Consider the following 26,609-nt stretch of genomic DNA (forward strand, 5'->3'; position numbering starts at 1 on the left):
GCCCTGGGAGCTGGGTGCGTGATTTCTGCTGGGTGGCCCCTCGTCTTCTCCTGCCCCCCATTCCCTCTCTGAGGACAGGGTAGGGGGGCTCAATCTCCCTCCCCTGATCGGTGCCACCACCCCGAGAGCCTCCCCCATGCTCCCTGCCCCTGCTGATGCCAGTGTCGCCTGCCGCTGCTGGGCCCTCAGCCGGAGGGATGGGGACAAATGGGGAGGTGTCACCTCAGGGCGGAAGGGAGCGGCAGCGTGGTCTGGTGATCTGGGGGGTGGGGTACCAGGACTCCTGGGTTCTGTTCCCAGCTCTGGGACGGGAGTGGGGTCTAGTGGTTAGAGCAGGAGGCACTGGGAGCCAGGACTCCTGGGTTCTCCCCCCAGCTCTTGGGGAAGGTGTAAGCTCCGGACCAGAATGGATGGCACGGTCCTGGGGACACCGGGAAGCCCATGTTGGGTGGTTCTGGGCAGCGGCAGGGGCCACCGGCTGGCTTTCGGTGGCTCTCCGTAGCGCCTGAGGTGTCACCTGGCGCCCCAGGGTCCTTGGCGGCTGCTGCATCTCCCGGGGGGCTGCCTGGCTTCCCCTGGGCACAGCAGGGGCCTCGGCGGCTCTGTGTGGAGCTGCTGAGCATGAGGGCAGGTCCCGCAGGGTGTGTGGAGCTGGGCGCTTTCCCTGTGGCAGGGCAGGGGACGGGGTGGGTTTTTGGGGCAGTGCGTGGGGCACTGTGCGTGGGGCTCTGTCTGGTGTCCCCGGGGGTCTCCCTGGCGCTGACTGGCATGCATGGGGCATGGGATGGTGCTGCAGTGTCCCCCCGGGCCGCTGCAGGCACTGGGGGCTTTCCCCACAGTGTCGCGTGTCCATGGGGCACTTCCAGTGTGGGCACAGGCTGCCCTAGTGAGAGCCCCCCTGCTGCACCATGTGGGGGCAAGGACTCCAGGCAGCGGCTGGGTGCCCCACCCCCAGCCCTGCTCTGAGGGATCCCCCGGGGGACGCTCCATGGCTCATGCAGTCCCCAGCCTCTCGGCTGAGCCAGCCAGTCCCCCTGGAGACCCTGCCCCTGGGGTCAGATTGGAGCCGCTGTCCCCTTGAGGGGAAAGGCCTCGTGTCCCATTCCCCACCCCCCTGGGCCAGCCAGTCCCTGCTGCTCTGGGGCTGGATGGTGAGGGGCACCAGCATAGCTGGCTGGGGGAGCCCAGGGCTGGGACAGAGGGGGGCTCCACGTCGGGCGTGAGGGGCACCCGTGAAGCTGGGGGGGTGGGAGGAGCCTGGGGCTGGGTTAGCAGCAGGGCGCTGCAGGTCAGGAGTGAGGGGCACTGGCAGAGCTTGGGGGCAGGGGGAAGCCCAGCGTGAGGCTGGTCTGGGTCTGTGCTTCCAGTGACCCGAGTCTCGGTGGCCTGGGGCTGTTGGGATCTAGCAGCTCCTAAGGGGTTAACGAAGCTGCAAGCCCAGACTGGGGGGTGGTGGTGGGGGGGTGTTTTCAGAGCTTCCCTGAAGCCCATTTCCCACCCCCATCCCCCAATCCACCCACACCCCTCCTCCTCCTCCTCCTAGCCTGCTTCCAGCGACAGTCACCAGCTGCTGCCTGACTCCAGCGCCTGATCATTGGAGCGAGGGATACGGGGGTAGCTTAGCTGCACCCCGGGCTGTTGCAGGGAGATGCGGGGGGGACGGACAGGAAGGAGTGGGGGGGATATCCTCTTCAACCTCAACTCATTTTCCCCCCCCGTCGCCCCTGCTCCTTCCCCTTGGGCAGAGGCCGCCTGGAGCCAGATCTCTGCAGCCTGAGCAGGTACCCGGGGCTGCCTGCTGGTGCCAGCTAGGGGAACCTTCCAGGGCTTTACGTGCCAGCCTGGATCTGGCCCAGCAGGCAGAGGCTGTGTGGAAATTACAGCTGGAGAAGATCTGTTGTGGTTAATCAGGTGTATCCGGCTGTAGTGCGCACAGACCACAACCCAGCTCCAGGGGTCTCCAGAGACCGTCCCTCCCCCAGAGAGCTCACCAAGGATCATTCCCACCCTCTTACAAAGGGAGGACTGAGGGCCACCACAGACAAAGGTGTCACGGCATCCCCAGGCGAAGCTCTGGAACTGCTCCCCATGAAGCCAGGCAGGACTCCGGGGAAGTCTCCTCTCTGGGAGCAGCCTGTCTGCAGGACACACAGCTCACCCGGCTTCCACCTTCAGCATCCTCTGCCCCTCCGTGCACTTCCCCCAGTGAGTCCGCCCAGGCGGGGTCCTGGGGAAGCCAGAGGGTCCTGCCCCCCAACTCCACAGTCAGATGGGACTCTCAGCCAGCCAGTAAAACAGAAGGTTTATTAGACGACAGGGACATGGTCTAACACAGAGCTTGTAGGTGCAGGGAACAGGACCCCTCAGCTGGGTCCATTTTGAGGGGGGCAGTGAGCCAGACAACCCCGTCTGCCCTTCACTCCATGTCTCCAGCCAGCACCAAACTGAAACAGCCTCCCCCCCCTCACGCCCCCCCCGGCTTTGTCCCTTTCCTGGGCCAGGAGGGCACCTGATTCCTTTGTTCTCCAACCCTTTTGCTCTCACCTTGCAGGGGGGAAGGGCCCAGGCCATCAGTGGCCAGGAAACAGGGTGTCGGCCATTCTCTGTGTCCAGACCCCTGCACACACCTGCCCTCTAGGGCTCTGCAATGATCATACACCCTTATCCCACCACCTAGATACTTAAGAAATGCATAGGGGAAACTGAGGCACCCCCACACTATTCAGAGGAAACATTAAGAACAGTCCCGCTTCGTCACAGGGGGCACTCTTGGCCAGTTAGCTGTGATGTGGTGGCGGGAGCATTTATCTAGGGTCTGCGCTAGGAATGATCTGGGGGAGGGGGGCATGCAGCAGGTCAGAGCAGCTGATCACAACGGTCCCTTCTGGTCATCTGCTCCCAGGCTGGCGTGTGTCTCAGCCGGTTCAACATTTTGCACCTGGCGGAGCCCTGCCGGGCAGGAGGCCTTGCTCTGGCAGCAGCCCCGGGGCCTTTCTGGGGTGCATGGGGGGGAAGGGATCTGCTGGTGGCTGAGTGCCCCAGGGCTGGGTGGGGCAAAGGCTGGCTCTGGGCGCGAGGGCTGTGCTAAGCGGAACGCTGAGAGCAGCTGACAGCGGGAATGAACAGCTTTGTTCCGCCTGCATCTCCTGCAATGGATACAGGGCACCCCCGGAGGGGCTGAGCCGGCCCCTTGCCCCCCTGGATCCTGATACGTTGGTGCCCCTGCCCCCGCCGGCCCAGGGAGGGTGAGCTGGAGAGGTGACCCACGTCCCCCACAGCTGGGCCCCGGGGGCAGACGCAGATGGAGCAGAACCAATTGGATAAAGCCCTGGAAGCATCAGCAGACCCGGGGCAGGCAGGTCCGGTGTGACTTCCTGGCCTGAAGTGGGGGGGTTGGGGGCTGGTTTCTGATCTCAGTCACCCCAGGGGCCTATGGGAGCTGCCCATGCTGCCCCCAGCACTGTGTGTTCAGCTGGGCCAGGCAGGGGCCACGTCCCCCCTCCTATCCCCCACATCTGCACCAGCTGGTTCCCCACCCCCTGCCCACCACTCACTGCTTGCCAAGGCCCTTCCGAGCTCTACCCCTCCTGACTCACCCACCCTTCCCCTGCATTGGGTCCATGAACCCCACCTGCAGACACCCCCCGAGCCTTCCCCCAGCCCCCCTCGGAAAGCGGGGAACACTCGAGATCAGGCCCTAACTGTCCCGATTGAATCCAGACTGACACCAGCGCTGGGCCCAGGCGTCCAACTGAAGTGGGTTTTACCGGCAGGACACGTTTACCGAGGCCTGTGGCTGAGGTTGATTTGATCAGCCCCGCCCTGTGCTGCGCTGCGGCTGGGAAGCCGGGAGCCCCAGGGCCAGGCAGGGAGCGCTGAAATATGGGGCCTGTCTGGCGTGTGAGCTGCAGCGAGCGCCCCGGCTCGGAGCACCCCTGCCAGCAGCCACGGGAGCCGTAACTGGGAGCAGGTGGTGGGGACGATCAGCCTGGGGGCTGTTCTTCACGGCTGCGTCCTGGCAGCCGGGTGTAATGAGGACTGGGGTTTCTGAGGCTACCTGTGTTGATGGGGGGGACGATTGGTTTAGTCGTGCTGCGGGGGCTGGCGCCCGGGTGAGGAGGTTTAAGGGGGGGTGTTGATGCAGGGCGGCACTTGCGGAATAGGGTTGGGTGGCTCAGCCCCCAAAGCACCTAGAGACCCTACAATAACAAACCAGCACACGGACCTCTGCATGACCCTCCATTACCATACGGGTGAATGCAGCTGCTCATGATTGACCCTATGCTAACGAAACACTATAGGGGTCTGTGCACCCTAGGATAACAAGCCGGCGCCCGGCTCCGCCCACCCCAACGGTAACAAACCGGCACCCGGTCCCGCCCACCCCAACGGTAACAAACCGGCGCCCGGCTCCGCCCACCCCAACGGTAACAAACCGGCACCCGGTCCCGCCCACCCCAACGGTAACAAACCGGCGCCCGGCTCCGCCCACCCCAACGATAACAAACCAGCACCCGGCTCCACCCACCCCAACGATAACAAACCAGCACCCGGCTCTGCCCACCCCAACGGTAACAAACCGGCGCCCGGTCCCGCCCACCCCAACGGTAACAAACCGGCGCCCGGTCCCGCCCACCCCAACGGTAACAAACCAGCGCCCGGCTCCACCCACCCCAACGGTAACAAACCGGCGCCCGGCTCCGCCCACCCCAACGATAACAAACCAGCACCCGGTCCCGCCCACCCCAACGATAACAAACCGGCACCCGGTCCCGCCCACCCCAACGGTAACAAACCAGCACCCGGCTCCACCCACCCCAACGGTAACAAACCGGCGCCCGGCTCTGCCCACCCCAACGGTAACAAACCGGCGCCCGGCTCCGCCCACCCCAACGGTAACAAACCGGCGCCCGGCTCTGCCCACCCCAACGGTAACAAACCGGCGCCCGGCTCCGCCCACCCCAACGATAACAAACCGGCGCCCGGCTCCGCCCACCCCAACGGTAACAAACCGGCGCCCGGCTCCGCCCACCCCAACGGTAACAAACCGGCGCCCGGCTCCACCCACCCCAACGGTAACAAACCGGCGCCCGGCTCCACCCACCCCAACGGTAACAAACCGGCGCCCGGCTCCGCCCACCCCAACGGTAACAAACCAGCACCCGGTCCCGCCCACCCCAACGATAACAAACCGGCACCCGGCTCTGCCCACCCCAACGATAACAAACCGGCACCCGGCTCCGCCCACCCCAACGGTAACAAACCGGCGCCCGGCTCCGCCCACCCCAACGGTAACAAACCGGCGCCCGGCTCCACCCACCCCAACGGTAACAAACCGGCGCCCGGCTCCGCCCACCCCAACGGTAACAAACCGGCGCCCGGCTCCACCCACCCCAACGGTAACAAACCGGCGCCCGGCTCCGCCCACCCCAACGGTAACAAACCAGCACCCGGCTCCACCCACCCCAACGGTAACAAGCCGGCGCCCGGCTCCGCCCACCCCAACGATAACAAGCCGGCGCCCGGCTCCGCCCACCCCAACGGTAACAAACCGGCGCCCGGCTCCGCCCACCCCAACGATAACAAACCAGCACCCGGTCCCGCCCACCCCAACGATAACAAACCGGCACCCGGTCCCGCCCACCCCAACGGTAACAAACCAGCACCCGGCTCCACCCACCCCAACGGTAACAAACCGGCGCCCGGCTCTGCCCACCCCAACGGTAACAAACCGGCACCCGGCTCCGCCCACCCCAACGGTAACAAACCAGCACCCGGCTCTGCCCACCCCAACGGTAACAAACCAGCACCCGGCTCCGCCCACCCCAACGGTAACAAACCAGCACCCGGCTCCACCCACCCCAACGGTAACAAACCGGCGCCCGGCTCTGCCCACCCCAACGGTAACAAACCGGCACCCGGTCCCGCCCACCCCAACGATAACAAACCGGCACCCGGTCCCGCCCACCCCAACGGTAACAAACCGGCGCCCGGCTCCGCCCACCCCAACGATAACAAACCAGCACCCGGCTCTGCCCACCCCAACGGTAACAAACCAGCACCCGGCTCCACCCACCCCAACGGTAACAAACCGGCGCCCGGCTCTGCCCACCCCAACGGTAACAAACCGGCGCCCGGCTCCACCCACCCCAACGGTAACAAACCGGCGCCCGGCTCCGCCCACCCCAACGATAACAAACCGGCGCCCGGCTCCGCCCACCCCAACGGTAACAAACCGGCGCCCGGCTCTGCCCACCCCAACGATAACAAACCAGCGCCCGGCTCCGCCCACCCCAACGATAACAAACCAGCACCCGGCTCTGCCCACCCCAACGATAACAAACCGGCGCCCGGCTCTGCCCACCCCAACGATAACAAACCAGCACCCGGCTCTGCCCACCCCAACGGTAACAAACCGGCGCCCGGCTCCGCCCACCCCAACGATAACAAACCAGCACCCGGCTCCGCCCACCCCAACGATAACAAACCGGCGCCCGGCTCTGCCCACCCCAACGATAACAAACCAGCACCCGGCTCTGCCCACCCCAACGGTAACAAACCGGCGCCCGGCTCCGCCCACCCCAACGATAACAAACCAGCACCCGGCTCCGCCCACCCCAACGATAACAAACCGGCGCCCGGCTCCGCCCACCCCAACGATAACAAACCAGCACCCGGCTCTGCCCACCCCAACGATAACAAACCGGCGCCCGGCTCTGCCCACCCCAACGATAACAAACCAGCACCCGGCTCCGCCCACCCCAACGATAACAAACCGGCGCCCGGCTCTGCCCACCCCAACGGTAACAAACCGGCACCCGGCTCCGCCCACCCCAACGGTAACAAACCGGCACCCGGTCCCGCCCACCCCAACGATAACAAACCGGCGCCCGGCTCTGCCCACCCCAACGATAACAAACCAGGGCCTCTCTCCGCGAGGAGACCAGCTTGATGATGACAACTCCCACCAGCTCAGTGGCTTCTTGGTGAAATAGCCCTGGGGACTGGTGCCCCAGGGCCTCTGATGTCCCTGGGACCTGGCACCCCAGCCTTTAGAGGTTTCTACCTCCATCCCGGAGGCCGCCTGTCCTCCTGGCGTGGGTCACGCCAGCCATGGCTACTCTGAGAATGGTGGTCTGCCCCCACCCTGACTCTGGTCTGGCCCTGCCCTGACTCTGAATGCCTAGTGCCAAGGCTCTGTCTGGCCAGCTGGCTTGTCTGGGGGGCAGGGGAGAGTCAGCCCCTGAGTTAAATCCCACAGGGTTGTGGCTCTGGCACGGCACCTTCCTTGCCAGGTGAGTCCTGAAAGGTGTGTGTGTGTGTGGGGAGTCAGGGACGTGTCCCTCCTGCCCCTGCCCCGGTGTCCCTGCGACAGTCACACTCAGGGCAGCTCCCCATCTCACAGCAATGGGCTCAGGCTCTCTGCAGACCCAGGCAGACATTGTGGCCTCACATGCCCTCCCATCCTCCGGGCAACAAAATGGCAGGTGACATTCAATGTTGATAAATGCAAAGTGATGCACGTTGGGAAACATCATCCCAACTGTACACATAAAATGACGGGATCTGAATTAGCTGTTACCACTCAAGAGGGAGATCTTGGCGTCATTGTGGAGAGTTCTCTGAAAACATCCGCTCAGTGTGCAGCGGCCGTTAAAAAAGCGAACAGAATGTCGGGAATCATTAAGCCAGGGATAGATCATAAGACAGAAAATGTCACATTGCCTCTATAGAAATCCATGGTACAAATCCAGTATTCATCCTTGAATCCTGCGTGCAGACGTGGTCACGCCATCGCAAAAGAGATCTAGTGGAATTGGAAAAGGTTCAGAAAAGAACAACAGAAATGATCAGGGGGACGGAACAGCTTCTGTATGAGGAGAGGTTAATAAGACTGGGAATTTTCAGCTTGGAAAAGAGACAACTAAGGGGGAATATGACAGAGGTCTGTAAACTCATGCCTGGTGTGGAGACAGTGAATAAGGAAGTGTTATTGACTCCTCCTCATAACGCAATCACTAGGGGTCACCCAATGAAATGAATAGGCAGCAGCTTTAAAACAAACAAAAGGAAGTATTTCTTCACACAACGCACAGTCAACCTGTGGAACTCCTTGCCAGAGGATGTTGTGACGGCTAAGACTATATCAGGGTTCAAAAAAGAACTAGATAAGTTCCTAGAGGGCAGGTCCATCAATGGCTGTGAGCCAGGATGGGCAGGGACGGTGTCCCTAGCCCCTGTTTGCCAGAAGCTGGGAATGGGTGACAGGGGATAGATCACTGGATGATTCCCTGTTCTGTTCATTTCCTCTCGGGCACCTGGCACTGGCCACTGTCGGAAGACAGGACACTGGGCTGGAGGGACCTGCTCTGATCCAGGATGGCTGTTCTGATGTTCTTTAAAGTTTTCCTTTGCAAACTACGAGGGCTGGAAAAGTAATTCTGTACGTTTGGTGGATGAATGTCGCGAGGCTGCTCTCACGCACTGATGCCAGGTGCTGGGCCCAGGTTTCAGTGCAGAGCTATAACCCAGCCCTGCCCCCCCATGCCCACTGGTTCCCAGGGAAAAGCCAAGTCCTGGGTTTCAAGCAAGCAGGAGTGCCTGAAATTACAGTGCTGCCTCCCTCCTCCTGGCGCATTGTCCTATGATGGGGGTGACTGGTGCAGGGTCCCTGACCAATGCAAAGGGGGCAGCTGCTATGGGGAGGGACGGGAAGAGACCAGCAGCTGAGCATCCCCGCAGCAGACGTCAGGCAGCCGCTCGCTGGCGGTGGGGAGATGGCCGCCTGCCATGGCTAGTGCGGCAGGGCAGGACACCTGGGTTCTCTTCCCAGCTCTGGCACGGGGGACGGTCCTTGCCCTGAGGACACAGGTTGCCAGAGCTGGTGCCTCGTGGCCCAGCGGGAGTGACAATGCGCCAGTGTGGGGAGCTGGGAGCCGCTCGGCCAGGCCTGTGGCTGGGCACGGGGCCGGGGTGGGATGTGGCACCTGCGGAGAGATGGCCGGTTCTAGGAGCAGGGCTGCGCCGTGGGGATGCAGGAGGGTTTGGGCTGAGTCTCCCTGCAAGCAGCTGGGGAGCAGCCTATCAGCTCCTGTCCGGCAAGGGGGAGGCCGGAGAGCTGGCTCAGGCTGAGGGATGTCTCTGAACGTAGTGAGTTACTTGGGAAGGTGCTGCAGGTCAGAACCGAGGTGTGGGGGCAGCCCGGGGCTGGGGCAGCCGGGGGCTGCGGGCTGGAATTGTGGGGCACCAGCAGAGCTGGGGGGAGCCCGGGACTGTGGGCTGGTCTCATAACCTGAGCCCTTGATCTGGTGGAGCCTCGCAGGTCTCGGAGCCAGCACTTCCGCCCACGGGCCTGGAGCGGAGCCGAGGGGCAGGGACCAATCTCCACTGCTCTTCTGGGGGCAGACAGCGGCGCAGGGGGCTTTGGAATCCAAATGTCTGGTTCCTCCCTGTGTCCTGGCACATCGCTGCTGTCAGCATCCCTCCCCCCACCCCTCCAGCCTGGCATCCACTGGCCTGGTACCACCCCGGGCTCCCTCTCTGGCTCAGTGATCACAGCTAACGAGATGCCGATCGGTGGAGGCCAAACGAAGCGAGTCCAGCTTATGGTCCTGCCAGTCAATTAGCGCCCAGCAGTAAGTGATGCGCTGGGGTGGGGGCCCGGAGCAGCCGGGCTCTGCCTGCCCAAGACACAAGGCAAAGGGGGACCCCAATCCGACAGGACCCCAGGGGGAGTGGCCAGGCGTGTGATGCAGGCACTGGGCCGGGACTCGGAGATCTGGGGTGGCCACCCATCTCTGCCACCGACTCCCTGGGGTGTCCATGGGTGAGTCACTGATCCTGCCCTGCCTCCCGGCGGCGCTGTGTGGATAAAAGCCCCTGGACTGTGTCTGGGAAGGTGGCACCCTGGGGAGCTGTCTCTGGTGCTGACTGAGGCCCAGCAGAGGCTGCTGGGATCTGCCCGGAATCACCAGGGCTCGGAGCCCCGTTCCAAGCAGGCAGGTTCCCGCAGCCTCAGCTCTTCCCCCGCTGACTCTGTGCCCCCATCTCTCTCGCAGGGTCCAGGTGGCGTTTTACATCAACGAAAACACCTTCAAGGAGCGGCTGAAACTCTTCTTCATCAAGAACCAGCGCTCCAGTGAGTCGCTCTGGCCGCCCTGAGTCCTGGGAGGGGTTTTGGGGGGGGGCCCGGTGCAGAGTCTTGGATGGCTAGGGCAGGGTGTGGCCAGCCCGCAGTGATGGACGGTTCTGTGGGTCTACAGCTGCCGGGGCCCCAAACAGGATCTGCCTGGGCCACAGGGGATGGGACTGAAACACAGCTCGGAGCCCCCAGGAACCTCCTGTTTCTCCCCTCTGGCCCCATCAACTCCCTCGCCTCATGGGCGTTACTCTGTCTTTCTTGGTGCCCAGCTAGCTCTAGCTTCACCATAAGATGTGGGCTTGAGGCAGGAATCCCTGGGTGTGATCCAGGACTCCTGGGTTTATCCCCAACTCTGGGAGTGGTTAGAGCAGTGGGGGAAGGGGGGAGGCAGGGACTCCTGGGTTCTATCTAACTCTGGGAAGGAGTGTGGTGTCTAGCGGTCAGAGCGGGGAGGACTGGGCGTCAGGACTCCTGGGTTCCCTTGTAGGGAGTGGGGTGGAGGCTCTGCCCTTGCAGTCCGTGCTGACCCCAGTGTGGCCCGTGGGGCACTGCCAGTCTCATCCCCCGTGTGTGTTTCAGGTTTGCGGGTGCGTCTGTTTAACTTCTCTCTCAAGCTGCTCAGCTGCCTCCTGTACATCATCCGGGTGCTGCTGGACGACCCCCAGGAGGCCCGAGGGGGCTGGTGAGTGAGGCCCCCCATCCCGGCCGTGACTAGCTCAGAGCCCCCCAGCTGAGGGCAGCCAGTAGAGACAGGCAGCACCGTGCCGGGAACCGCACAGAAAGGGTGGGGTGGGCACGGGCGCCCCATGGGCAGAACCCACATGCCTCGTTACCCAGAATGCTCTCTGCCGCGGGCACCACCTGGTTTGCTGGTTCGGCCCGGGGCGCCAGTCACTCCCCCCGGCCAGGAACATGCCGCCTGCACGTGCAGGGCAGGAGAGGCTGTCTGAGCAACCTCGGCATGGAGATCACAGCGGGCACTCTGGGGTGGGGGGCAGAAACCAGGGCCGGCCCGGTGACTGGCCTCCGTCTCCGGGGAGAGATGGCCAGGGGCTCAGAAGTCTGTCTGTCTGTCTGTCTCCTTCTGCTTTTCCAGCTGGGGCTGCCCCAGGCAAAACCACTCTGCTCACCACCTGCATAAATTTGACTGGTAAGTGTCCGGAGACGCCGAGCTGGCTGGGCCAGGGCTGGGGAGCTCTGGAGCGTGCCCTCAGTGTGGCTTTTCTCTTCCAGGACTCCGATTATCTGGGTGAATAGGCCTCTGCCCCTCTGGGGGCTGCAGGTGAGTGGGGGTGTCCAGGGGGAGCAGCAGGAGGCTGGAGCGCATGGGGGTTAGTGACTTGTGGGTGCCTAGGAGTCTGTGTCCCAGTATTGGGGGGGTTGCCTTGGGGGTGTGATGGACACATGGAGGGACCCCTGCCACTGGGAGGGTACTGAGCTGGTCACAGGGGTTATCAAGGGAGGTGGCGTGTCTGCAATTTCACCAGCCGCTTTCCTCCCAAAGGATCCCAGGGGTTGCTTCTCTGGGCGCTGAAATGCAGCTGGCTCTGGGGTGGGATGCAGCTGCTGTATAACAGCCATGCAGCAGCGCTACACAGGGATCGCTCACCCAGCACAGACATGCAGCCACCTCTGGGGTGGGGCATGGTCACCTGGCAAAGTTTAACAGCCACTGGGCAGATGGTGCCCAACAGCTTAGGGCACTACAAGGGGCAAGGGAACCAATCTGACCCGAAGAGCAGAAGCCAGGAAGGCCCAGGACTCCGAAGCCCCAGCCGGCCTGGGGGTGGGGGTGGGGGTGGAGAAAGCAGCGGCAGCCTTGATGTGAAATATCTGCCCTCTGGCCAAGGGCCCAGGGGATCATTACGGCTACGGATGGACTCCGTGACTTCCAAAGACCTCCGTGAATCAGCACCGGAGGCTGGGAGCTGCAGGGTCCCACCTGAGGCAGTGAGGCCCCCAAACTCCCTGCCGCCATGGGCAGCAGGGGGATCCCCGCAGCTCCCCAGTGCCGCGGGCGGCAGGGGGACCCTCAGGTGGTGCAGGCCCCGGAGCTCCCAGCCACCCCGCGGCTGCCCAGTTCCTGCCCATTTTATCACAGGCAGTTTTAGTAAAAGTCAGGGATGGGTCACGGGCGCCGTGAATACCCATGACACAATCTTAGCCTCAATCCTGGGGCCTGCTGGACTGCCGGCTGCTTGGCAGGAGCTGGGGTCCCCTCCCAGTCCCTTGCGATGGCCCAAGGCCCTGCGCTGGTGGGGAAAGATCTGGGCTCCCTGTGGGGCTGTCAGCGTCATTCCCTTACTGACCCCCCCTCTGTTCCCCACCCCCAGGTGCTGGTGGCTTTGATCAGTTTCCTGGAGACGATGCTGCTGGTGTATCTCGGCTACAAGGTATAACCGGGGGGCAGGGGCAGGGGGTGGGGGGCTTCTCCGTGCAAATCGCCTTGGCCTGAACCAACTCCCCTGCCCCGCAGTGGGCCCCGGGGGCAGGAATCCCTGGCACTGGACTCTCTTTGGGAGGCGGGTACCGCAGCTGCCTCCCCTCTGACGCCCTCCCGGGATCTCTGCCTTTCTGCTGCTATCACCTGCTACAGCAGGGGGGTCCCTCTGAACAAGACAGGGGGGGCAGACTCTGCCCAGGTGTAAATCAATAGACCCACCCTGGTTTACCCCAGCTCAGGATCTGGCCCTCGGGGTTCCAGCCCATTCCCAATCCCCCAATACGTGGGAACTCGCCCCCAGCCCGGGGCAGCCGGCAGACACCCCTGGAGTGATGAGCTCTTTGGCGGGGGGGATGGGCAGAGAGGGGGCAGGGAGGGACCATTCCCTGGTGATGGGGGGAGTGGGGCTGGGACTGGAGGGGAGAGAGGCTGAAGCCGGGGGCGGGGGGGGCAGGGTAGATGTATTTAATGCCCCCCCAAGTCTTGTTATTGACAAGGCCAGTTCTCCGCCCAGGTGGCTTGGGGGGGGGTGTTCCCAGATCTTTCCCCTTCGTTTCTTTTAACGACCTCCCCGCTTTGAGCAGTAACATGAAAGCTGTGGGACCAGGGGGGAGACAAGCACCGTGGAGGCCCCCCCCCCCGCTTTACAACAGACTGTGGTAATTTGGTGAAAGACTGATAGAGCCGTGTAGAGACGACCTCGGGAAACTGCTCATCCTGCACCCCACAGCTCAGCTGGTCTCCTGAATCCCGACCCCCAGCCCCCCATTAGCCCAGCCCAGGGCAGCCGATGCCCCTCCATCCCATTCTCCCCACCAACCATGAGGGATGAGGGGGCCGTGGCTGGGGGCCGGGGATGAGGGGCAGGAGGATCAGTTACTGTTTGTTCCTGCTGGGAGGGTCTTGGGTTCTGATTTCCTCTCCCACATCGCCAGGGGAACTTGTGGGAGCAGGTTCTGCGGGTTCCCTTCATGCTGGAGATGATGAACACGGCACCTTTCCTCATCACGGTGAGTCTGAGCCAGGGGCCCCCTCCCCATCCCCCCTTCCCCCACTATATCCCCTGCCCCACTAACCCCCTTCCCCCACTACACCCCCAGACTCTGCCCCACTAGATCCCACCACTTCCGCTAACCTCTCCATCCCATTCTCCCCACCAACCACCCCATCCCAGCCCCTCCCTTATCTCGCTGCTTCCCTCAATAACCGCCCCCTCGTTCCATCACCCCCACACCCTTGGCATGTTGCTGTCCTAGGACAGGGGCCCATGGTGGCAGCAGTGGGATCCCTACAAGACACCATCCCCTCCCCCGCCCTGACCAGACCTCAGCCTCCCACATCCAGCAAATAACAGGGCAGGGCAGATTCCTGCTGCTGGGAGGGGTCTGTCCTGTGCTGGGGGGGGGCTCTGCCCCCCCACTGCTAACCTCCCCCCGGCCCCTCCTCTGCTCAGGTGTTCTGGCCCCCGCTGCGCAATCTCTTCATCCCGGTGTTCCTGAACTGCTGGCTGGCCAAGCACGCCCTGGAGAACATGATTGTGAGTCTCAAGGCTGGGGAAGGGGGGGCTCACCCAGGGGTGGGGGACACGGCTCTGGCCCCCCTCCCCCCTTGCCTCTGTGCTGGCCCTTCTCAGACAGACCCATCCCAGCTGAGTGGCAAAAGGCTCCCTGGCCCCGTCCTGCAGGGCCCCTGGGGGACAGTTGCGCCCCCCCCACCCCCGGGGCACACTCCATGCCAATGAGCAGCACCCAGTGTACCCGCTGGGCCTGGGATTTCTGCTGCTGTCCCAGGTGTGCCGGGCTCAGTGTGCGTGCGTGGGTTGCCGGCTGGGAGGGGACGGCAGCGCCTGGCCCCTCAGCGCCCCCCCAGCCCCCGCCTCTCGTCCCAGCAGAACGATCTCCACCGCGCCATCCAGCGGACGCACTCTGCCATGTTTAACCAGGTCCTGATTCTGGTCTGCACCCTGGTCTGCCTGATGTTCACCTGGTGAGTGGGGCCCGGGCAGCGGGGGCTGGGAGGGGTCCCGGGGAGGTGGGGCCGGGGTGAGTGGAGGCAGGATCCTGCCCCGCCCGCTGGGGCCCTGCCCCTCCCCAGCTGCAGGGACAACGCTCAGACCAGCTGGGCTGGGGAAGGGGCAACGCTGAGGTTGGCTCAAGTTCAGGGCCTGAGCGCAGCCCCCCCGGTGGCCCTATTGGCCCCGTGCGCCGGGCTTTGAAGGAGCAAAGGTTCTGGGCTCAGCGGCGTCCCTGGGGGCCAGTGGGGCGTGGGTGGAGCTGGGCTGGCAGGGGCAGGTCAGTGGCAGCACCATGGACAGCAGCCCAGCTGGGCCTTTTCCGCCTGCCCCTTGGGCCCGGAGACTTAAACCCCCAGAGCCACCCAGGCTGAGCGCCTGGCACGCTGTGCCCCCGCCCGCCTGCCGGGGTCAGCGTGGGGATGCCCCTCCCCGCCCTGCTGCGTTGCTGCAGCCAGCTCTGAGGCGGGGCACGTCACTCGCCAGCGATCCCGATGATCCTGGCTGTGACGCTGACCGGTGGCTCCCCCCCAGCATCTGTGGGATCCAGCACCTGGAGCGCGCAGGCAACAACCTCACCCTCTTCGACTCACTCTACTTCTGCATCGTCACCTTCTCCACCGTGGGCTTCGGGGACGTCACTCCCAAGATCTGGCCCTCCCAGCTGCTGGTCGTCATCATGATCTGCGTGGCGCTCATTGTGCTGCCCATCCAGGTGAGCTGCAGGCAGGCGGGAGGCTGCCCAGACGGGCAGGGGTGGGTGGGAAGAGCGGGACCTGCGGGTCGGGTCACTCCCGAACTCTTGGGGAGCCAGGTGCACCCCCGGGGCTCGGTCCCGTTAGCGTAACACGGGGGGCACCTGGCCTCCACGGGGAGCCAACGGTTACTGACGGGCTCCTCAGTCCAGCAGCCAAGGTCGAGCCGGCTTCAGCGGCTGGAGGGTGAAGCTGGCCGAGTTCCAGCTGGCCACACGGTGCCGATGTTTGGCAGGGAGGGGAATGAACCCGGGGGCGCGGTGGGGTCTCTGTCCCTGGCGGCTCTGAGCTCAGGCTCTGCTCGGGGCCAGCCAGGAATGAGCTCAGGGCCGTCCTGCACTGGGCAGGGGTCAGACCAGGTCCTTCTGGCCGTGGCATCTCGGGAAGAAACAATGACTCCGGCCGGGGTGGGCCCTGGATTCCTCAGAAGCAGGGTCCAGCCACTTGGGGTGACAGGGGGGCAGGTCAGTGCAGCGGGTGGGAGAGAATCCAGAGGGGGAAAGCTGGAGCCAGGGAGGCAGCCGAGCTCTCTCCGCAGGCCAGGAGGGGCGACCTGCCTTTCCGCTGCCTTTTCGCAGCTCCAGCCCCGGGGCGCTCCTTCCTAGGCCCACTGCACATTGGGCCCGCTGAGCTCCCTTGCCCTGGTGTAGACAGCACGCAGCTCCAGCGGGGTCACCCCAGATCAACCCCGGAGGGGAACCGCCCCCGGTGCTTCCGGCACCATTGCATTTGGGCCCAGAGACAGGAGGCAAATTCCAGGATCCACCGAGTCAGATCCCCAGCTGGCATCAGTGGCCTTCGCTCCATTGGCTACATATGCATTGCGTGTGGCTGCGTGTTTGCATTGTGTGTCCATGGTCCCGGCCAGGGCTGGAGGGTGCCGGGTACTTCCCACCCGTCTCCTTGCCCTGGAGCTGGCGTGTGGGGAGCCCCGCCTGGTGGCTTGGCAGCAGCTGGCCTCACATGGTGACGGGGGCGGGCGAGGACACAAAGTGCTGGCTCCTGCCGTCTGTCAGCTCCGGGAGAGGTGGATTAGAGCTCCCAGGGCCAGGAACAGCCAGTTTTTGGGGAGCCCGGAGCCTGGTGAGAGCCGCAGGGCCCCCTGCCCCATCCCCGCAGGCAAGGGACCTGGGGATGCCCCAGTGCAAGGCAGGAGACAGGGCCCCCCAGACAGGCTGCCGGCTTTTCCTGGTGCTGAAGGTCTAGTGGGGGGATAAAGATGGAGCTGGGGGGGGGTCGCCCCTCTAGCAGGAGGGAGGGGGCAGGGCCCTTGCTCCACCCCACAGGGACCTGCAGCAGCTGGGATTCCGCCCCCCATCACTCTGTCCGTGCAGCTTCCTGCCTCCTCAGCCCCAGGGAACAGACCCCCCTCCCGAGAAGTGGCCTGCCAGCTCCTCTGCCTCCCCATTACCCCCCACGCTCACTCCCAGCTCCAGAGGTACCACCCCACTGGCGTGCTGCCAGGCCCAGGGACTCTCAGTGCACACGTTCCCCGCCAGGAAGGAGTGGGATCCCAGCCCAAGGGGGCTAACCCAGCTGGCAGCAGCCACGGGCCCAGCCCACCCCCTGGCGCTGGCATGACCGGGCCCAGAGCAGAATGGGGGGCGGGAACCCAGAGCAAATTCATGGTATGGGCCTGCTTCCAGCCCGTGCACCATACACGAGGACCCCTCGCCCGGCACCGAGATGCAGCCACCTCTGGGGTGGAGTGTGGGGGCTGTTTATACAGGGATCCCTCGCCCAGTGCTGAGGTACCCTCACATTGCTCCTAGCTGCACACCACCTGCTGAGCACCCCTCCCTGCAGTCCAGCGCCCCCCACCGAGCCCCCGCCCCTCTCCCCACAGCCCAGAGCCCCCTGCCAAGCCCTTGCCCCACTCCCTGCAGCCCAGTGCCCCCCGCTGAGCCCCCATCTTGCTCCCTCCAGCACCCCCCGCTGAGCCCCCGCCCTCTCCCCACAGCCCAGCTCTCCCTGCCGAGCCCTTGCCCCTCTCCCCGCAGCCCAGAGCCGCCCGCCAAGCCCCTGCCCCTCTCCCCACAGACCAGCGCCCCCCACCGAGCCGCTGTCCCGCTCCCTCCAGCGCCCCCCGCCGAGCCCCTGCCCCACCCCCTGCAGCCCAGTGCCCCGCCGAGCCCCTGCCCCTCTCCCCACAGCCCAGAGCCCCCTGCCAAGCCCTTACCCCACTCCCCGCAGCCCAGTGCCCCCCGCTGAGCCCCCATCCTGCTCCCTCCAGCACCCCCCGCTGAGCCCCCGCCCTCTCCCCACAGCCCAGCTCCCCCTGCCTAGCCCTTGCCCCTCTCCCCGCAGCCCAGAGCCGCCCGCCAAGCCCCTGCCCCTCTCCCCACAGACCAGCGCCCCCCACCGAGCCGCTGTCCTGCTCCCTCCAGCTCCCCCCGCCGAGCCCCCGCCCCACCCCCTGCAGCCCAGTGCCCCGCCGAGCCCCTGCCCCTCTCCCCACAGTCCAGGGCCCCCTGCCGAGCCCCCGCCCTGCTCCCTGCAGCCCAGGGCCCCCCGCAGCCCAGCGCCCCCTGCCGAGCCCCCGCCCTGCTCTGGGTGGCACAGTGCCCCCTAGCGCTGCGCTGGGGCCAGCAGCAGCTCGGAGGGGCGCGCGTCCCCTAAGGCCGGCTCCCCGCCCTCTCTCGCAGTTCGAGCAGCTGGCCTTCCTATGGGTGGAGCGCCAGAAGTCGGGGGGCAACTACAGCCGGTACCGGGCACAGACGGAGAAGCACGTGGTGCTGTGCGTGAGCTCCCTCAAGATCGACCTGCTCATGGACTTCCTCAACGAGTTCTACGCCCACCCCCGCCTGCAGGTGAGAGGGGGCGGGGCGCCAGGCTGCGGGGCGCACGGGGGGGTAAGGAGCTCACCCCGCATTCTGCAGCCCCCCCAGACACCGATGGTGCCAGCTGCTCTGGGGGCGATGGCATGCTGGCACTCCTGACGTCCCAGCTCTGCACAGACATTGTCCCCGGCCAGGGTTGTGGGGGCAGGACAGGGTTCGGGGGGTCAGCGTGGGGCTTGGGGAGCAGGACAGGGCTTGGGGGGCTCAGCGTGGGGTTAGGGGGGCAGGACAGGGCTTGGGGGGGTCAGCATGGGGCTTGGGGGGCAGAACAGGGTTCGGGGGATCAGTGTGGGACTTGGGGCACAGGACAGGGCTTGGGGGGTCAGTGTGGGGCTTGGGGGCAAGGCAGGGTTTTGAGGGATCAGCATGGGGCTTGGGGGAAGATTTGGACATGAAAATCTGGGGGTCCAGTTCAGGTTTTGGGGAGTTCAGTGCAATGTTGGGGGGGGTGAATGTTCGCTCCCACACTCTCTGCACACTCTGGTCTGTCCCTTCCCCACCGCCCCCCCACCGCCTGCCAGCATGCTCACTCCTTGTCAAATCAGGAGCAACGCCCTCAACTAACAGAATGGGTGATTTGCATATTCATATATGCAAATGAGACACCCCCACAGACTACTGCACTGTGTCATGCATGGCCTTTGTGCCTGGCATAGCCTAAGTGGGAGGAGGGCAGAGGGAACAGAGCGACCCATTTTATCTCCCTTGCCCAGGAATCGAACCAGCAGCTGGGCTCGGGGGGGGGCATAGGTGGGGTAGCTGACTCAATGCCCCCCTCCCCACTCCAGGAAAAACATGCTTTGGAAGCTGTCAGGGCCCGATCCTGGGTTCTCAGGATAAATGGGGGTAACCACTGTAAGTAGACAAAGGGGAAACCGAGGCACGGAGAGGGGCGGTGCCTTACTCCAGCGTGTGGAGCCAGGAGTAGAAGCCAGGAGTCCCGATGCCGGCGTCATGCCCTGTATGGAGCGCTGTTGGCTCTGTGCTGCTTTATGGGCGGGGGAGGGGGCAGACCCTGGGTACCCCTGGCAGAGGGGCCGGTGCCCTACCAGATAGTTGGTTACTGTTGCTGCCCGATCGCGGGGCGCTCCTCCACCGCAGGGCTGGAGGTTGCAGGCTCAGACCCAGCCCGGGGCTGGTGTGGGGCAGGGGGCATCTGTAACGAGGCTGGTTCTGGTGGGACCCAACTGAGAGGTGCCAAGTCAGGACACATTGCTGAGAGCAGGGCAGGGCTTTTGCAAACTAAGGCAAACCAAACCCGCCAGCCAGCGAGGACTTGGGTCTCACCCCACTGGCTAACCACAAGTCAGGCCGGCAATGCCCTCAGACGCGCCCGTTTCCCAGGATCCCCACCAGCGCCGCTCGCTGTGGGGACGCACGGTTATGAAAACCAATTCGCCAGTAAAAGAAAGACGGTTCTCCCGATCCAACGGACCAAGCCCCAGAGCCCGGGACAAGTCAGCTCTTACCCACAAATCACGCTGTTGCCGATCCTTTAGCATCTAAAAGCTAAAGGTTTATTGATCAAAGGAAACCGAGGTTGGTGAGAGCCAGCGCTGGTGAAATGGAATCAGTCCCATCCAGTAACGGCCAAGTTCTCGGGTCAGGCTTGTAGCAGGGATGGAATAAGCGGCAGGTTCAAATCAAGGCTCTGGAGAACGTCCCCAGCTGGGAGGGGTCCTTCGGTCCCGGGTTCAGAGCTTCTGTGTGTAGCAGCGTCCCTCCAGAGGTGAGCAGCAGGACAGACGACCAGGTGGAGGAGCTGCAGTAGCTTTGTACAGTCTCCTGCCAGGTGGCCTCTGCTTCCTTTGTCCCAAGGACAAGCTGCCCAGCCCATGGCCTGGAAACACCTCAGAGTTCGGTCCATGGGCAGGTCCCTGCCTGCCCGGCTGAGTCCCCAGGCGTGTCTGCCTTCTCGCAATGGGACAGTTGTGTCGCTGATGGTCCTTACTGGGCCATCCAGCAGGCTGGGCAGAGCTGACCCCAGCGTGTCTGGGGCGTCCCCCGGAAGCAGAGCGCAGGTTTGAGCTACAGACAGGACAGAGTCAATACTGATAACTTCACATTCAAAACAGATACACGCACCCAGACAGCACAGTCCTAACCAGCCAACCATCACCTCGCCTTAGACACCTCATTTGACCCCCTTTATACACGTTTTGGTGCCACTACTGGACCTCGGTTGCAACAATGATCTACACGGTCCCAGTTCACGTCAGGAACATCACAGCATCGACCCCTATAGAGTGAAGCTCTGGACCCCCACCCCGTGCTGCAGCAGGAAGAGCTGGGCACTGTGGGCACAAGGGGGCGCTGAGCCCTGATCCCAGCTGGGGAGGTGCAGGGGAACGGCGCTGTGGGGGGAGGGGGGAGGGCTGTTCCAGGGGGCCCCAATGGGCCGGTGCCTTGGCACTGTTCTGCGGCCGTGTGGGTGCGGGGGGTCTGGCCTAGCAATGCGCGTTGCACCCTCCCTGGATGCGGGGGCTGCCCATTGCTGTGCAGGGCTCAGAGGGGCTCAGCGGGCAGGCGAAGGGCTGGCGTAGCCCATGGCTGGAGCTCTGCGCTCCCTGAACCCTCCGGACCCCATGGAAGGGTGCGGGAGGGGAAAGGGAAACTGGGAGGGAGCAGGTGGGGTGGGGGTGGTGGATGGAGGGGGGTGGCCATAGTGGGATGGGGACTGGCCGGGGGGGGCTAGCCCAGGGGGCGGGCCGTGCCGGGGAAGTGTAGGTATCTGGCACAGGGGGCTGGCTATGCTGGAATAGAGGCTGGTATGGGGGGGCTGACCCAGGGGGCGGGCCGGGCCGGGGAGGTGTAGGTATCTGGCACAGGGGGCTGGCCATGCTGGGATAGAGGCTGGTATGGGGGGGCTGGCCCAGGGGGCGGGCGGGGCCGGGGAGGTGTAGGTACCTGGCACAGGGGGCTGGCTGTACTGGGATATGGGGGGGCTGGCCATGCTGGCATAGGGGGGCTAGCCCAGGGGGCGGGTCGTGCCGGGGAGGTGTAAGTATCTGGCACAGGGGGCTGGCCATGCTGGGATAGAGGCTGGTATGGGGGGGCTGGCCCAGGGGGCGGGCCGGGCCGGGGAGGTGTAGGTACCTGGCACAGGGGGCTGGCTGTACTGGGATATGGGGGGGCTGGCCCGGGGGGCCGGCCGTGGGGGTGGCGTAGAGGGCTGGCCGTGCCCTGACCATGCCCCGCGACTCCCCGGCAGGACTACTATGTGGTGATCCTGTGCCCCACGGAGATGGACGTGGCGGTGCGGCGGGTGCTGCAGATCCCGCTCTGGTCCCAGCGCGTCATCTTCCTGCAGGGCTCGGCCCTCAAGGACCAGGACCTCATGCGGGCCAAGTGAGTGCCAGCCAGGCGGGGCTGCCCCATGCCTCGGGGGGCCCTTCCTCCCATCCCCGTCGGCCAATGACAGAGGGAATCGATGGAACTGGCCAGTGGGGTCAGAAAATCTTGGCCGCCCCCCCCCAGCCAGCTGGCGGACCCATAGGGGGGGCCCTGCCCCACCCTGTCTCTGAAGGGAGGGGTGCCGGGGCAGGGAGCTGCCCTTGTCTGTAATGGGGGAGCAAGGGGTCCAGTCCCATCCTGTCTCCAGCCACTTTGCTCCCCACAGCTAATCTGTGGTCTAAGCTGCCCCGCTGCGGTCTGGTTTCCTGCTAATCCCCAGTCTCTTCTCCCCACGCTAAAGGATGGATGACGCAGAGGCCTGCTTTATCCTCAGCAACCGCTTCGAGGGGGACCGGATTGCTGCGGTAGGTGCCACGCATAGATATCCCGCCCTGCGGGCCACCCAGCCGGACCCAGCACAGGGTTAAAGATAGTACCGGGGGAGGGGTATTTATTACAGGGTAGCACCCAGACACCCCGACCGAGATCGGGGCCCCGTCGTGCCGGGCGCTGCCCAGACCCCGACCGAGATCGGGGCCCCGTTGTGCCGGGCGCTGCCCAGACCCCGACCGAGATCGGGGCCCCCTCGTGCCGGGCGCTGCCCAGACCCCGGCCGAGATCGGGGCCCCGCCCAGACCCCGGCCGAGATCGGGGCCCCGTCGTGCCGGGCGCTGCCCAGACCCCGACCAAGATCAGGGCCCCGTCGCGCTGGATGCTGGGCCAACAGCTCTCCTGCAGTGGCTTCTGGGATACGCGCTGGCAGGGGCCGTGTTGTCCGGGTCTCCATCCTCCGCAGGGACCCCACCTGGGTAGGCTGAGACCCCCTGGTGCAGGGCAGCGGGAAGCAGCTGCCAGGCTGTCTGCATTTCCCAGCCATGGCGCCCTGCGTGGGTCGCTGTGTCCACGCCAGGCCGATTGGGTCTCTGGGGACCACGCTGCGCAGCAGGGTGCTGGGGGCTGTGGGGAGGCACTGGGGGGAGGCGTGATCCCTCCTGGCACCCAGGGGGCTGGGGGAAACGTGAGGGGGCTGGCCTGGCTGTGACACTCTGCCCCATCTTGCCCACCCCCCCAGGATCATCAGACCATCCTGAGGGCCTGGGCGGTCAAGGACTTTGCCCCCAACTGCCCCCTGTACGTGCAGATCCTCAAACCCGAGAACAAGTTCCACATCAAATTCGCAGGTGAGGTGCCCCCACACGGCCCCCGCTGTCCTGTCTCTGCCTCCACTGTGCCCCTGGCACCCTCTCCTGCCCCTGCCCCATGCTCCTGCAGTGATCGGCAACGGGGGAGAGGAGAGAGATGGGGGATGTCTATGGGGATGGGGGGATGGAGGGTTGGCTGGATAGAGGGTTATGAATGAGGGTGGATAAGTGGGGAGATGGGGATGTATATGGGGAGGGATGGATCAGGCAGGGGGTAGATGAATAGAGCAGACACAGTGGATGGGGATGGAGGGAGGGATCAGGCGGGGGGTAGATGAATAGATCAGACAGTGGACGGAGATGGAGGGAGGGATCAGGCAGGGGGTAGATGAATAGAGCAGACACAGTGGACGGGGATGGAGGAAGGGATCAGGCAGGGGGTAGATGAATAGAGCAGACAGAGGAGTGGACGGGGATGGACGGAGAGCTAGAGAAGGAGGGAAGGTGGTCGGGTGGCTGGGTGGACGGAGAGCTGGCAGAGGCAGGATGATAGGCGGACGGAGGGAAGAAGGAAGGGACGGATGAAGGAAGCAAGCAGCTGGGGGAGCAGGCCCAGCTCCTCCGGGGCAGCCTCGGCCCTGGCTCCCAGCCCGTGTGCGCCTCTCTCTGCAGATCACGTGGTCTGCGAAGAAGAATTCAAGTACGCCATGTTGGCTCTGAACTGTGTGTGTCCAGCCACTTCCACCCTCATCACGCTGCTGATCCACACCTCGCGGGGACAGTGAGTAGCGGTGCCCGTCGCTGGCTGACCGCCCCCGGCTGGGGCTGCACTAGACCCAGCAGCGCTGCCTGGTCTGCACAGAGCCTGAGCCAGTCGCTTTCGGGCTGGGGGGAACCCACCCAGTGCATCCCAGTGGGGTGTTGATTCTCAGCCCCACTGCTCTAGGGGTCCTGCCAATCACACCCCAGCAACAGGTCTCTCCACCCACCCTGGGGTCAGTACTCAAACTCTTCTGGGAGGGAAGGCAGTCAAGGGTAGGGTGGGACCAGGGAGCCCCACAGCACTTCCTCCTGCCCTGGAGACCTCCTGTGCCCCCCCACAGCAGCACTGAGAAAGAAGGGGGGCAGGAGCCAGTGCCAGGGTGGGGGAGGAAACAGCATTAGGTGCATTGGGGGAGGCAGGAGTCAGCAGCAGGGTGGGGAGACCAGCCCCAGCCGCATCTGCCTGAGTGTGCAGAGAGCCTGAGCCGATTGCCAGGGTGGGGGATGGTGGGGTGGCAGGGATGGGGTCGGTTGTCATTTGCCCCTTGGTGCCTTTGGACAGAACCACCCCCATGGAGCCCTTCAAGCCACGGCCGGGCCCCTGGCAACCCCTGTCCAGGTGAGTCTGGGCTGGGGCCTGGGTGGGTGACGTGCTGCGGGGGGAGGGGACGCACTTGCCTCTGGGTCACGGGCCAGGAGGAGACGTTGGGGCCCCTCGTCCTGGGGCCGACCCCCGGCTGGAGCCCCCGCATCCAGAGCCAGGCGAGCAGCAGAGGGAGGGGCCCCAACCCTGCCCAGCTCTGGGACATCCCCCCCTGCGTTCTGTGAATGGCTGGAGCCCCATGGACTTTCCCTGCCGTGACCCAGGCACCAGCGACACCGGGGGTGAGTCCACAGGCCAGGGCTCCCCTCCCTCCTGGGCGGGGGTCGGGGGAGGGCCCCCCCCGACCCCAGGGCTGTGATGCACATGGGGGGGCGTCTCTCCCCCCTCAGGGACGGCCCCGCCTCCCCGGAGCAATGGCAGAGGATGTACAGCCGCTGCTCGGCCAACGAGGTCTACCACGTCCGGCTGGGGGACAGCAAGTTCCTGGGCCAATACCAGGGCAAGAGCTTCACCTATGCCTCCTTCCACGCCCACAAGAGGTGCGCGGGGCCCGGGGAGGGCGGCTCCATGTGCCGCGTGTGCACCTCCGCATGCCGGCACGCTGGCGTACCCTTGCACATGCACGCACATGTGTATGCTCGTGCCCATGCTCACACACGTGCTCATACACTTGTGCCCACGCTTACACACATTGGCAGACCCTTCCAGGTGCTTGCACGCAGGGGGGCAAGCCTACGCCCTGGTGCACATGCTCACACACACTGATTGATTGGTGCATACCCTTGCACATGCTCACACATGCCCTTGTACACTCATGCACACACTTGCAGACATTGGCATACTCTTCTGTGTGCTTGCACACACGTACACACGTACACTCGTGCCCCACCCGCAGACACACATTTGCATGCCCTTGCACGTGCGCAGACATCCTCGCCCACACGCACCCCTGTGCACACGCATGATCCAGCTTGCGCGTGGTCTCTGTTCATGAGCACACTTACACCCAGCCAGGCCTGCACGCCTATTGCACCCCCAGGAGCTCCGAGCTGGCTTGCACACGCCTCCCTCCACCAGCTCCGCAGGGCTGAGCCCCCTCCCGGGGGACCCAGGCGCTGACCCCGGCTGCCCCGGCAGGTACGGCGTGTGCCTGATCGGCGTGTGCCGGGAGGACAAGAACAACATCCTGCTGAACCCGGGGCCCTGCCACATCCTGGCCTCCTCCGACACCTGCTTCTACATCAACATCTCCAAGGAGGAGAACTCGGCCTTCATCTTCCGCCAGCAGGAGCATCTGCGCCCGAGCCGGCTGCCCACCCCGGCCTACCCCGGCCTGACACGCCTGCCCGTGCACAGCGTCATCGCCAGCATGGGTGAGCCCCGGCCGGCCCCTCACACCTCTCCGGCCAGTCGCCCCCCGGCACGCAGCCCGCCAGTTCCCCACCAATCCCCCGCTGGCTCGTCACCCTGCTGCAGCCAATCGGAACTCAGCACCGAGCCCCAGCTTTCTCCCCTCGTCCCCTGCCGGCCTGTCAGGTCTCAGCCAATCACCGCCCGGCATGGGACTCCCCCCAGAGTGCCCCACCAATCCCCAGCCGGCCCTTCACCCCTCCTCAGCCAGTCATTATTGAGTATGGGGCCCTGCCAAACTCCCACCAATCTCCAGCTGGCTTGTCATACTACCCCAGCCAATCACCATCCAGCACTGGGCCACACTCTCCCTTATTAATTCCCACTTGCCCTTCACACTTCCCCAGCCAATCGTCACTCAGCATGGGGCCCACCAATCCCCAGCCAGCCCTTTGCACTGCCGCAGCCAATCCCCACCCAGCACAGGCCCAGCTGCCTGCTCTCCGAACCAGGGGGGCGGGGCACCAGGTGGCTGGTGGGGCGGGGCCCAGCTGGGGCCGGGTTCCAGTCCAGCCCAGCTGGGTGGCATCATGTGATACGAGTTTGCTGGGGCTCAGCCTGCCCCCACTCGGGGGGCGTGTCACAGAATCGGCCCCAGATGCCCCCCTGCAGGCTGGGGGAGGCACGTGGGGGCAGCCGGGACGGCTGGGCTCAGGGTCCTGCCCCCGCCCGAGAGTGCCCTGACCCGCCTGCCCCCCGGCCGTGCAGGGACGGTGGCCATGGACCTGCCGGACTCTGGCAGCAGCCCGGACAGCGTGGGCGGGACCACGCTGGGCCTGCCGGGCGACCCGGCGGGCACTGAGAAGCGCCGCAGCATTGCCCCCGTCCTGGAGGTGGTGGACGCCATCCCCAGCCCCGCCTTCGACCTGCTGAGCGACCAGTCGGAGGACGAGGCCACCCACTCTGACGGCGCCGCAGCCGCCTCCGGCACGTAAGGACCTGCCCGCCCGTGCCTGCCACGGGGCCCTGTGTGACGTGGCTCGAGCTGGGGGGGTCTCAGCATCCTGACTGGCCCCGTCCACGGAGAGGCCATGGGGACGGAGGGGAGTGGGGCACGTAGGGACCTGCCTCTGGGGCACGCCCGGTGCTGCCCCCGCGAATTCAGGCC

At 65.0% G+C, this 26,609-nt stretch overlaps 1 protein-coding gene across 3 annotated transcripts in view; it reads left to right on the forward strand.

Moving 5' to 3' along the window:
• The window catches only part of LOC144277516 (potassium channel subfamily T member 2-like), a 39,626-nt gene that overhangs the window by 1,215 nt on the left and 11,802 nt on the right, over positions 1-26,609 (forward strand). For 2 of the 3 annotated variants that reach the window (XM_077838339.1, XM_077838340.1), the window contains exons 2-17: positions 10,059-10,138; positions 10,721-10,823; positions 11,375-11,423; positions 12,475-12,534; positions 13,520-13,594; positions 14,038-14,121; positions 14,476-14,570; positions 15,130-15,310; positions 17,996-18,160; positions 21,402-21,538; positions 21,885-21,948; positions 22,656-22,764; positions 23,398-23,506; positions 24,481-24,630; positions 25,229-25,464; positions 26,210-26,432. In XM_077838339.1, coding sequence (XP_077694465.1) covers positions 10,059-10,138; positions 10,721-10,823; positions 11,375-11,423; positions 12,475-12,534; positions 13,520-13,594; positions 14,038-14,121; positions 14,476-14,570; positions 15,130-15,310; positions 17,996-18,160; positions 21,402-21,538; positions 21,885-21,948; positions 22,656-22,764; positions 23,398-23,506; positions 24,481-24,630; positions 25,229-25,464; positions 26,210-26,432 — 1,920 coding nt within the window. The remainder of the gene's footprint in view (positions 1-10,058; positions 10,139-10,720; positions 10,824-11,374; positions 11,424-12,474; positions 12,535-13,519; positions 13,595-14,037; positions 14,122-14,475; positions 14,571-15,129; positions 15,311-17,995; positions 18,161-21,401; positions 21,539-21,884; positions 21,949-22,655; positions 22,765-23,397; positions 23,507-24,480; positions 24,631-25,228; positions 25,465-26,209; positions 26,433-26,609) is intronic. The other variant, XM_077838341.1, reaches the window with a different exon arrangement.

The sequence above is a fragment of the Eretmochelys imbricata genome, chromosome 20, assembly GCF_965152235.1.
Source record: "Eretmochelys imbricata isolate rEreImb1 chromosome 20, rEreImb1.hap1, whole genome shotgun sequence".
Lineage (NCBI taxonomy): Eukaryota > Metazoa > Chordata > Testudines > Cheloniidae > Eretmochelys > Eretmochelys imbricata.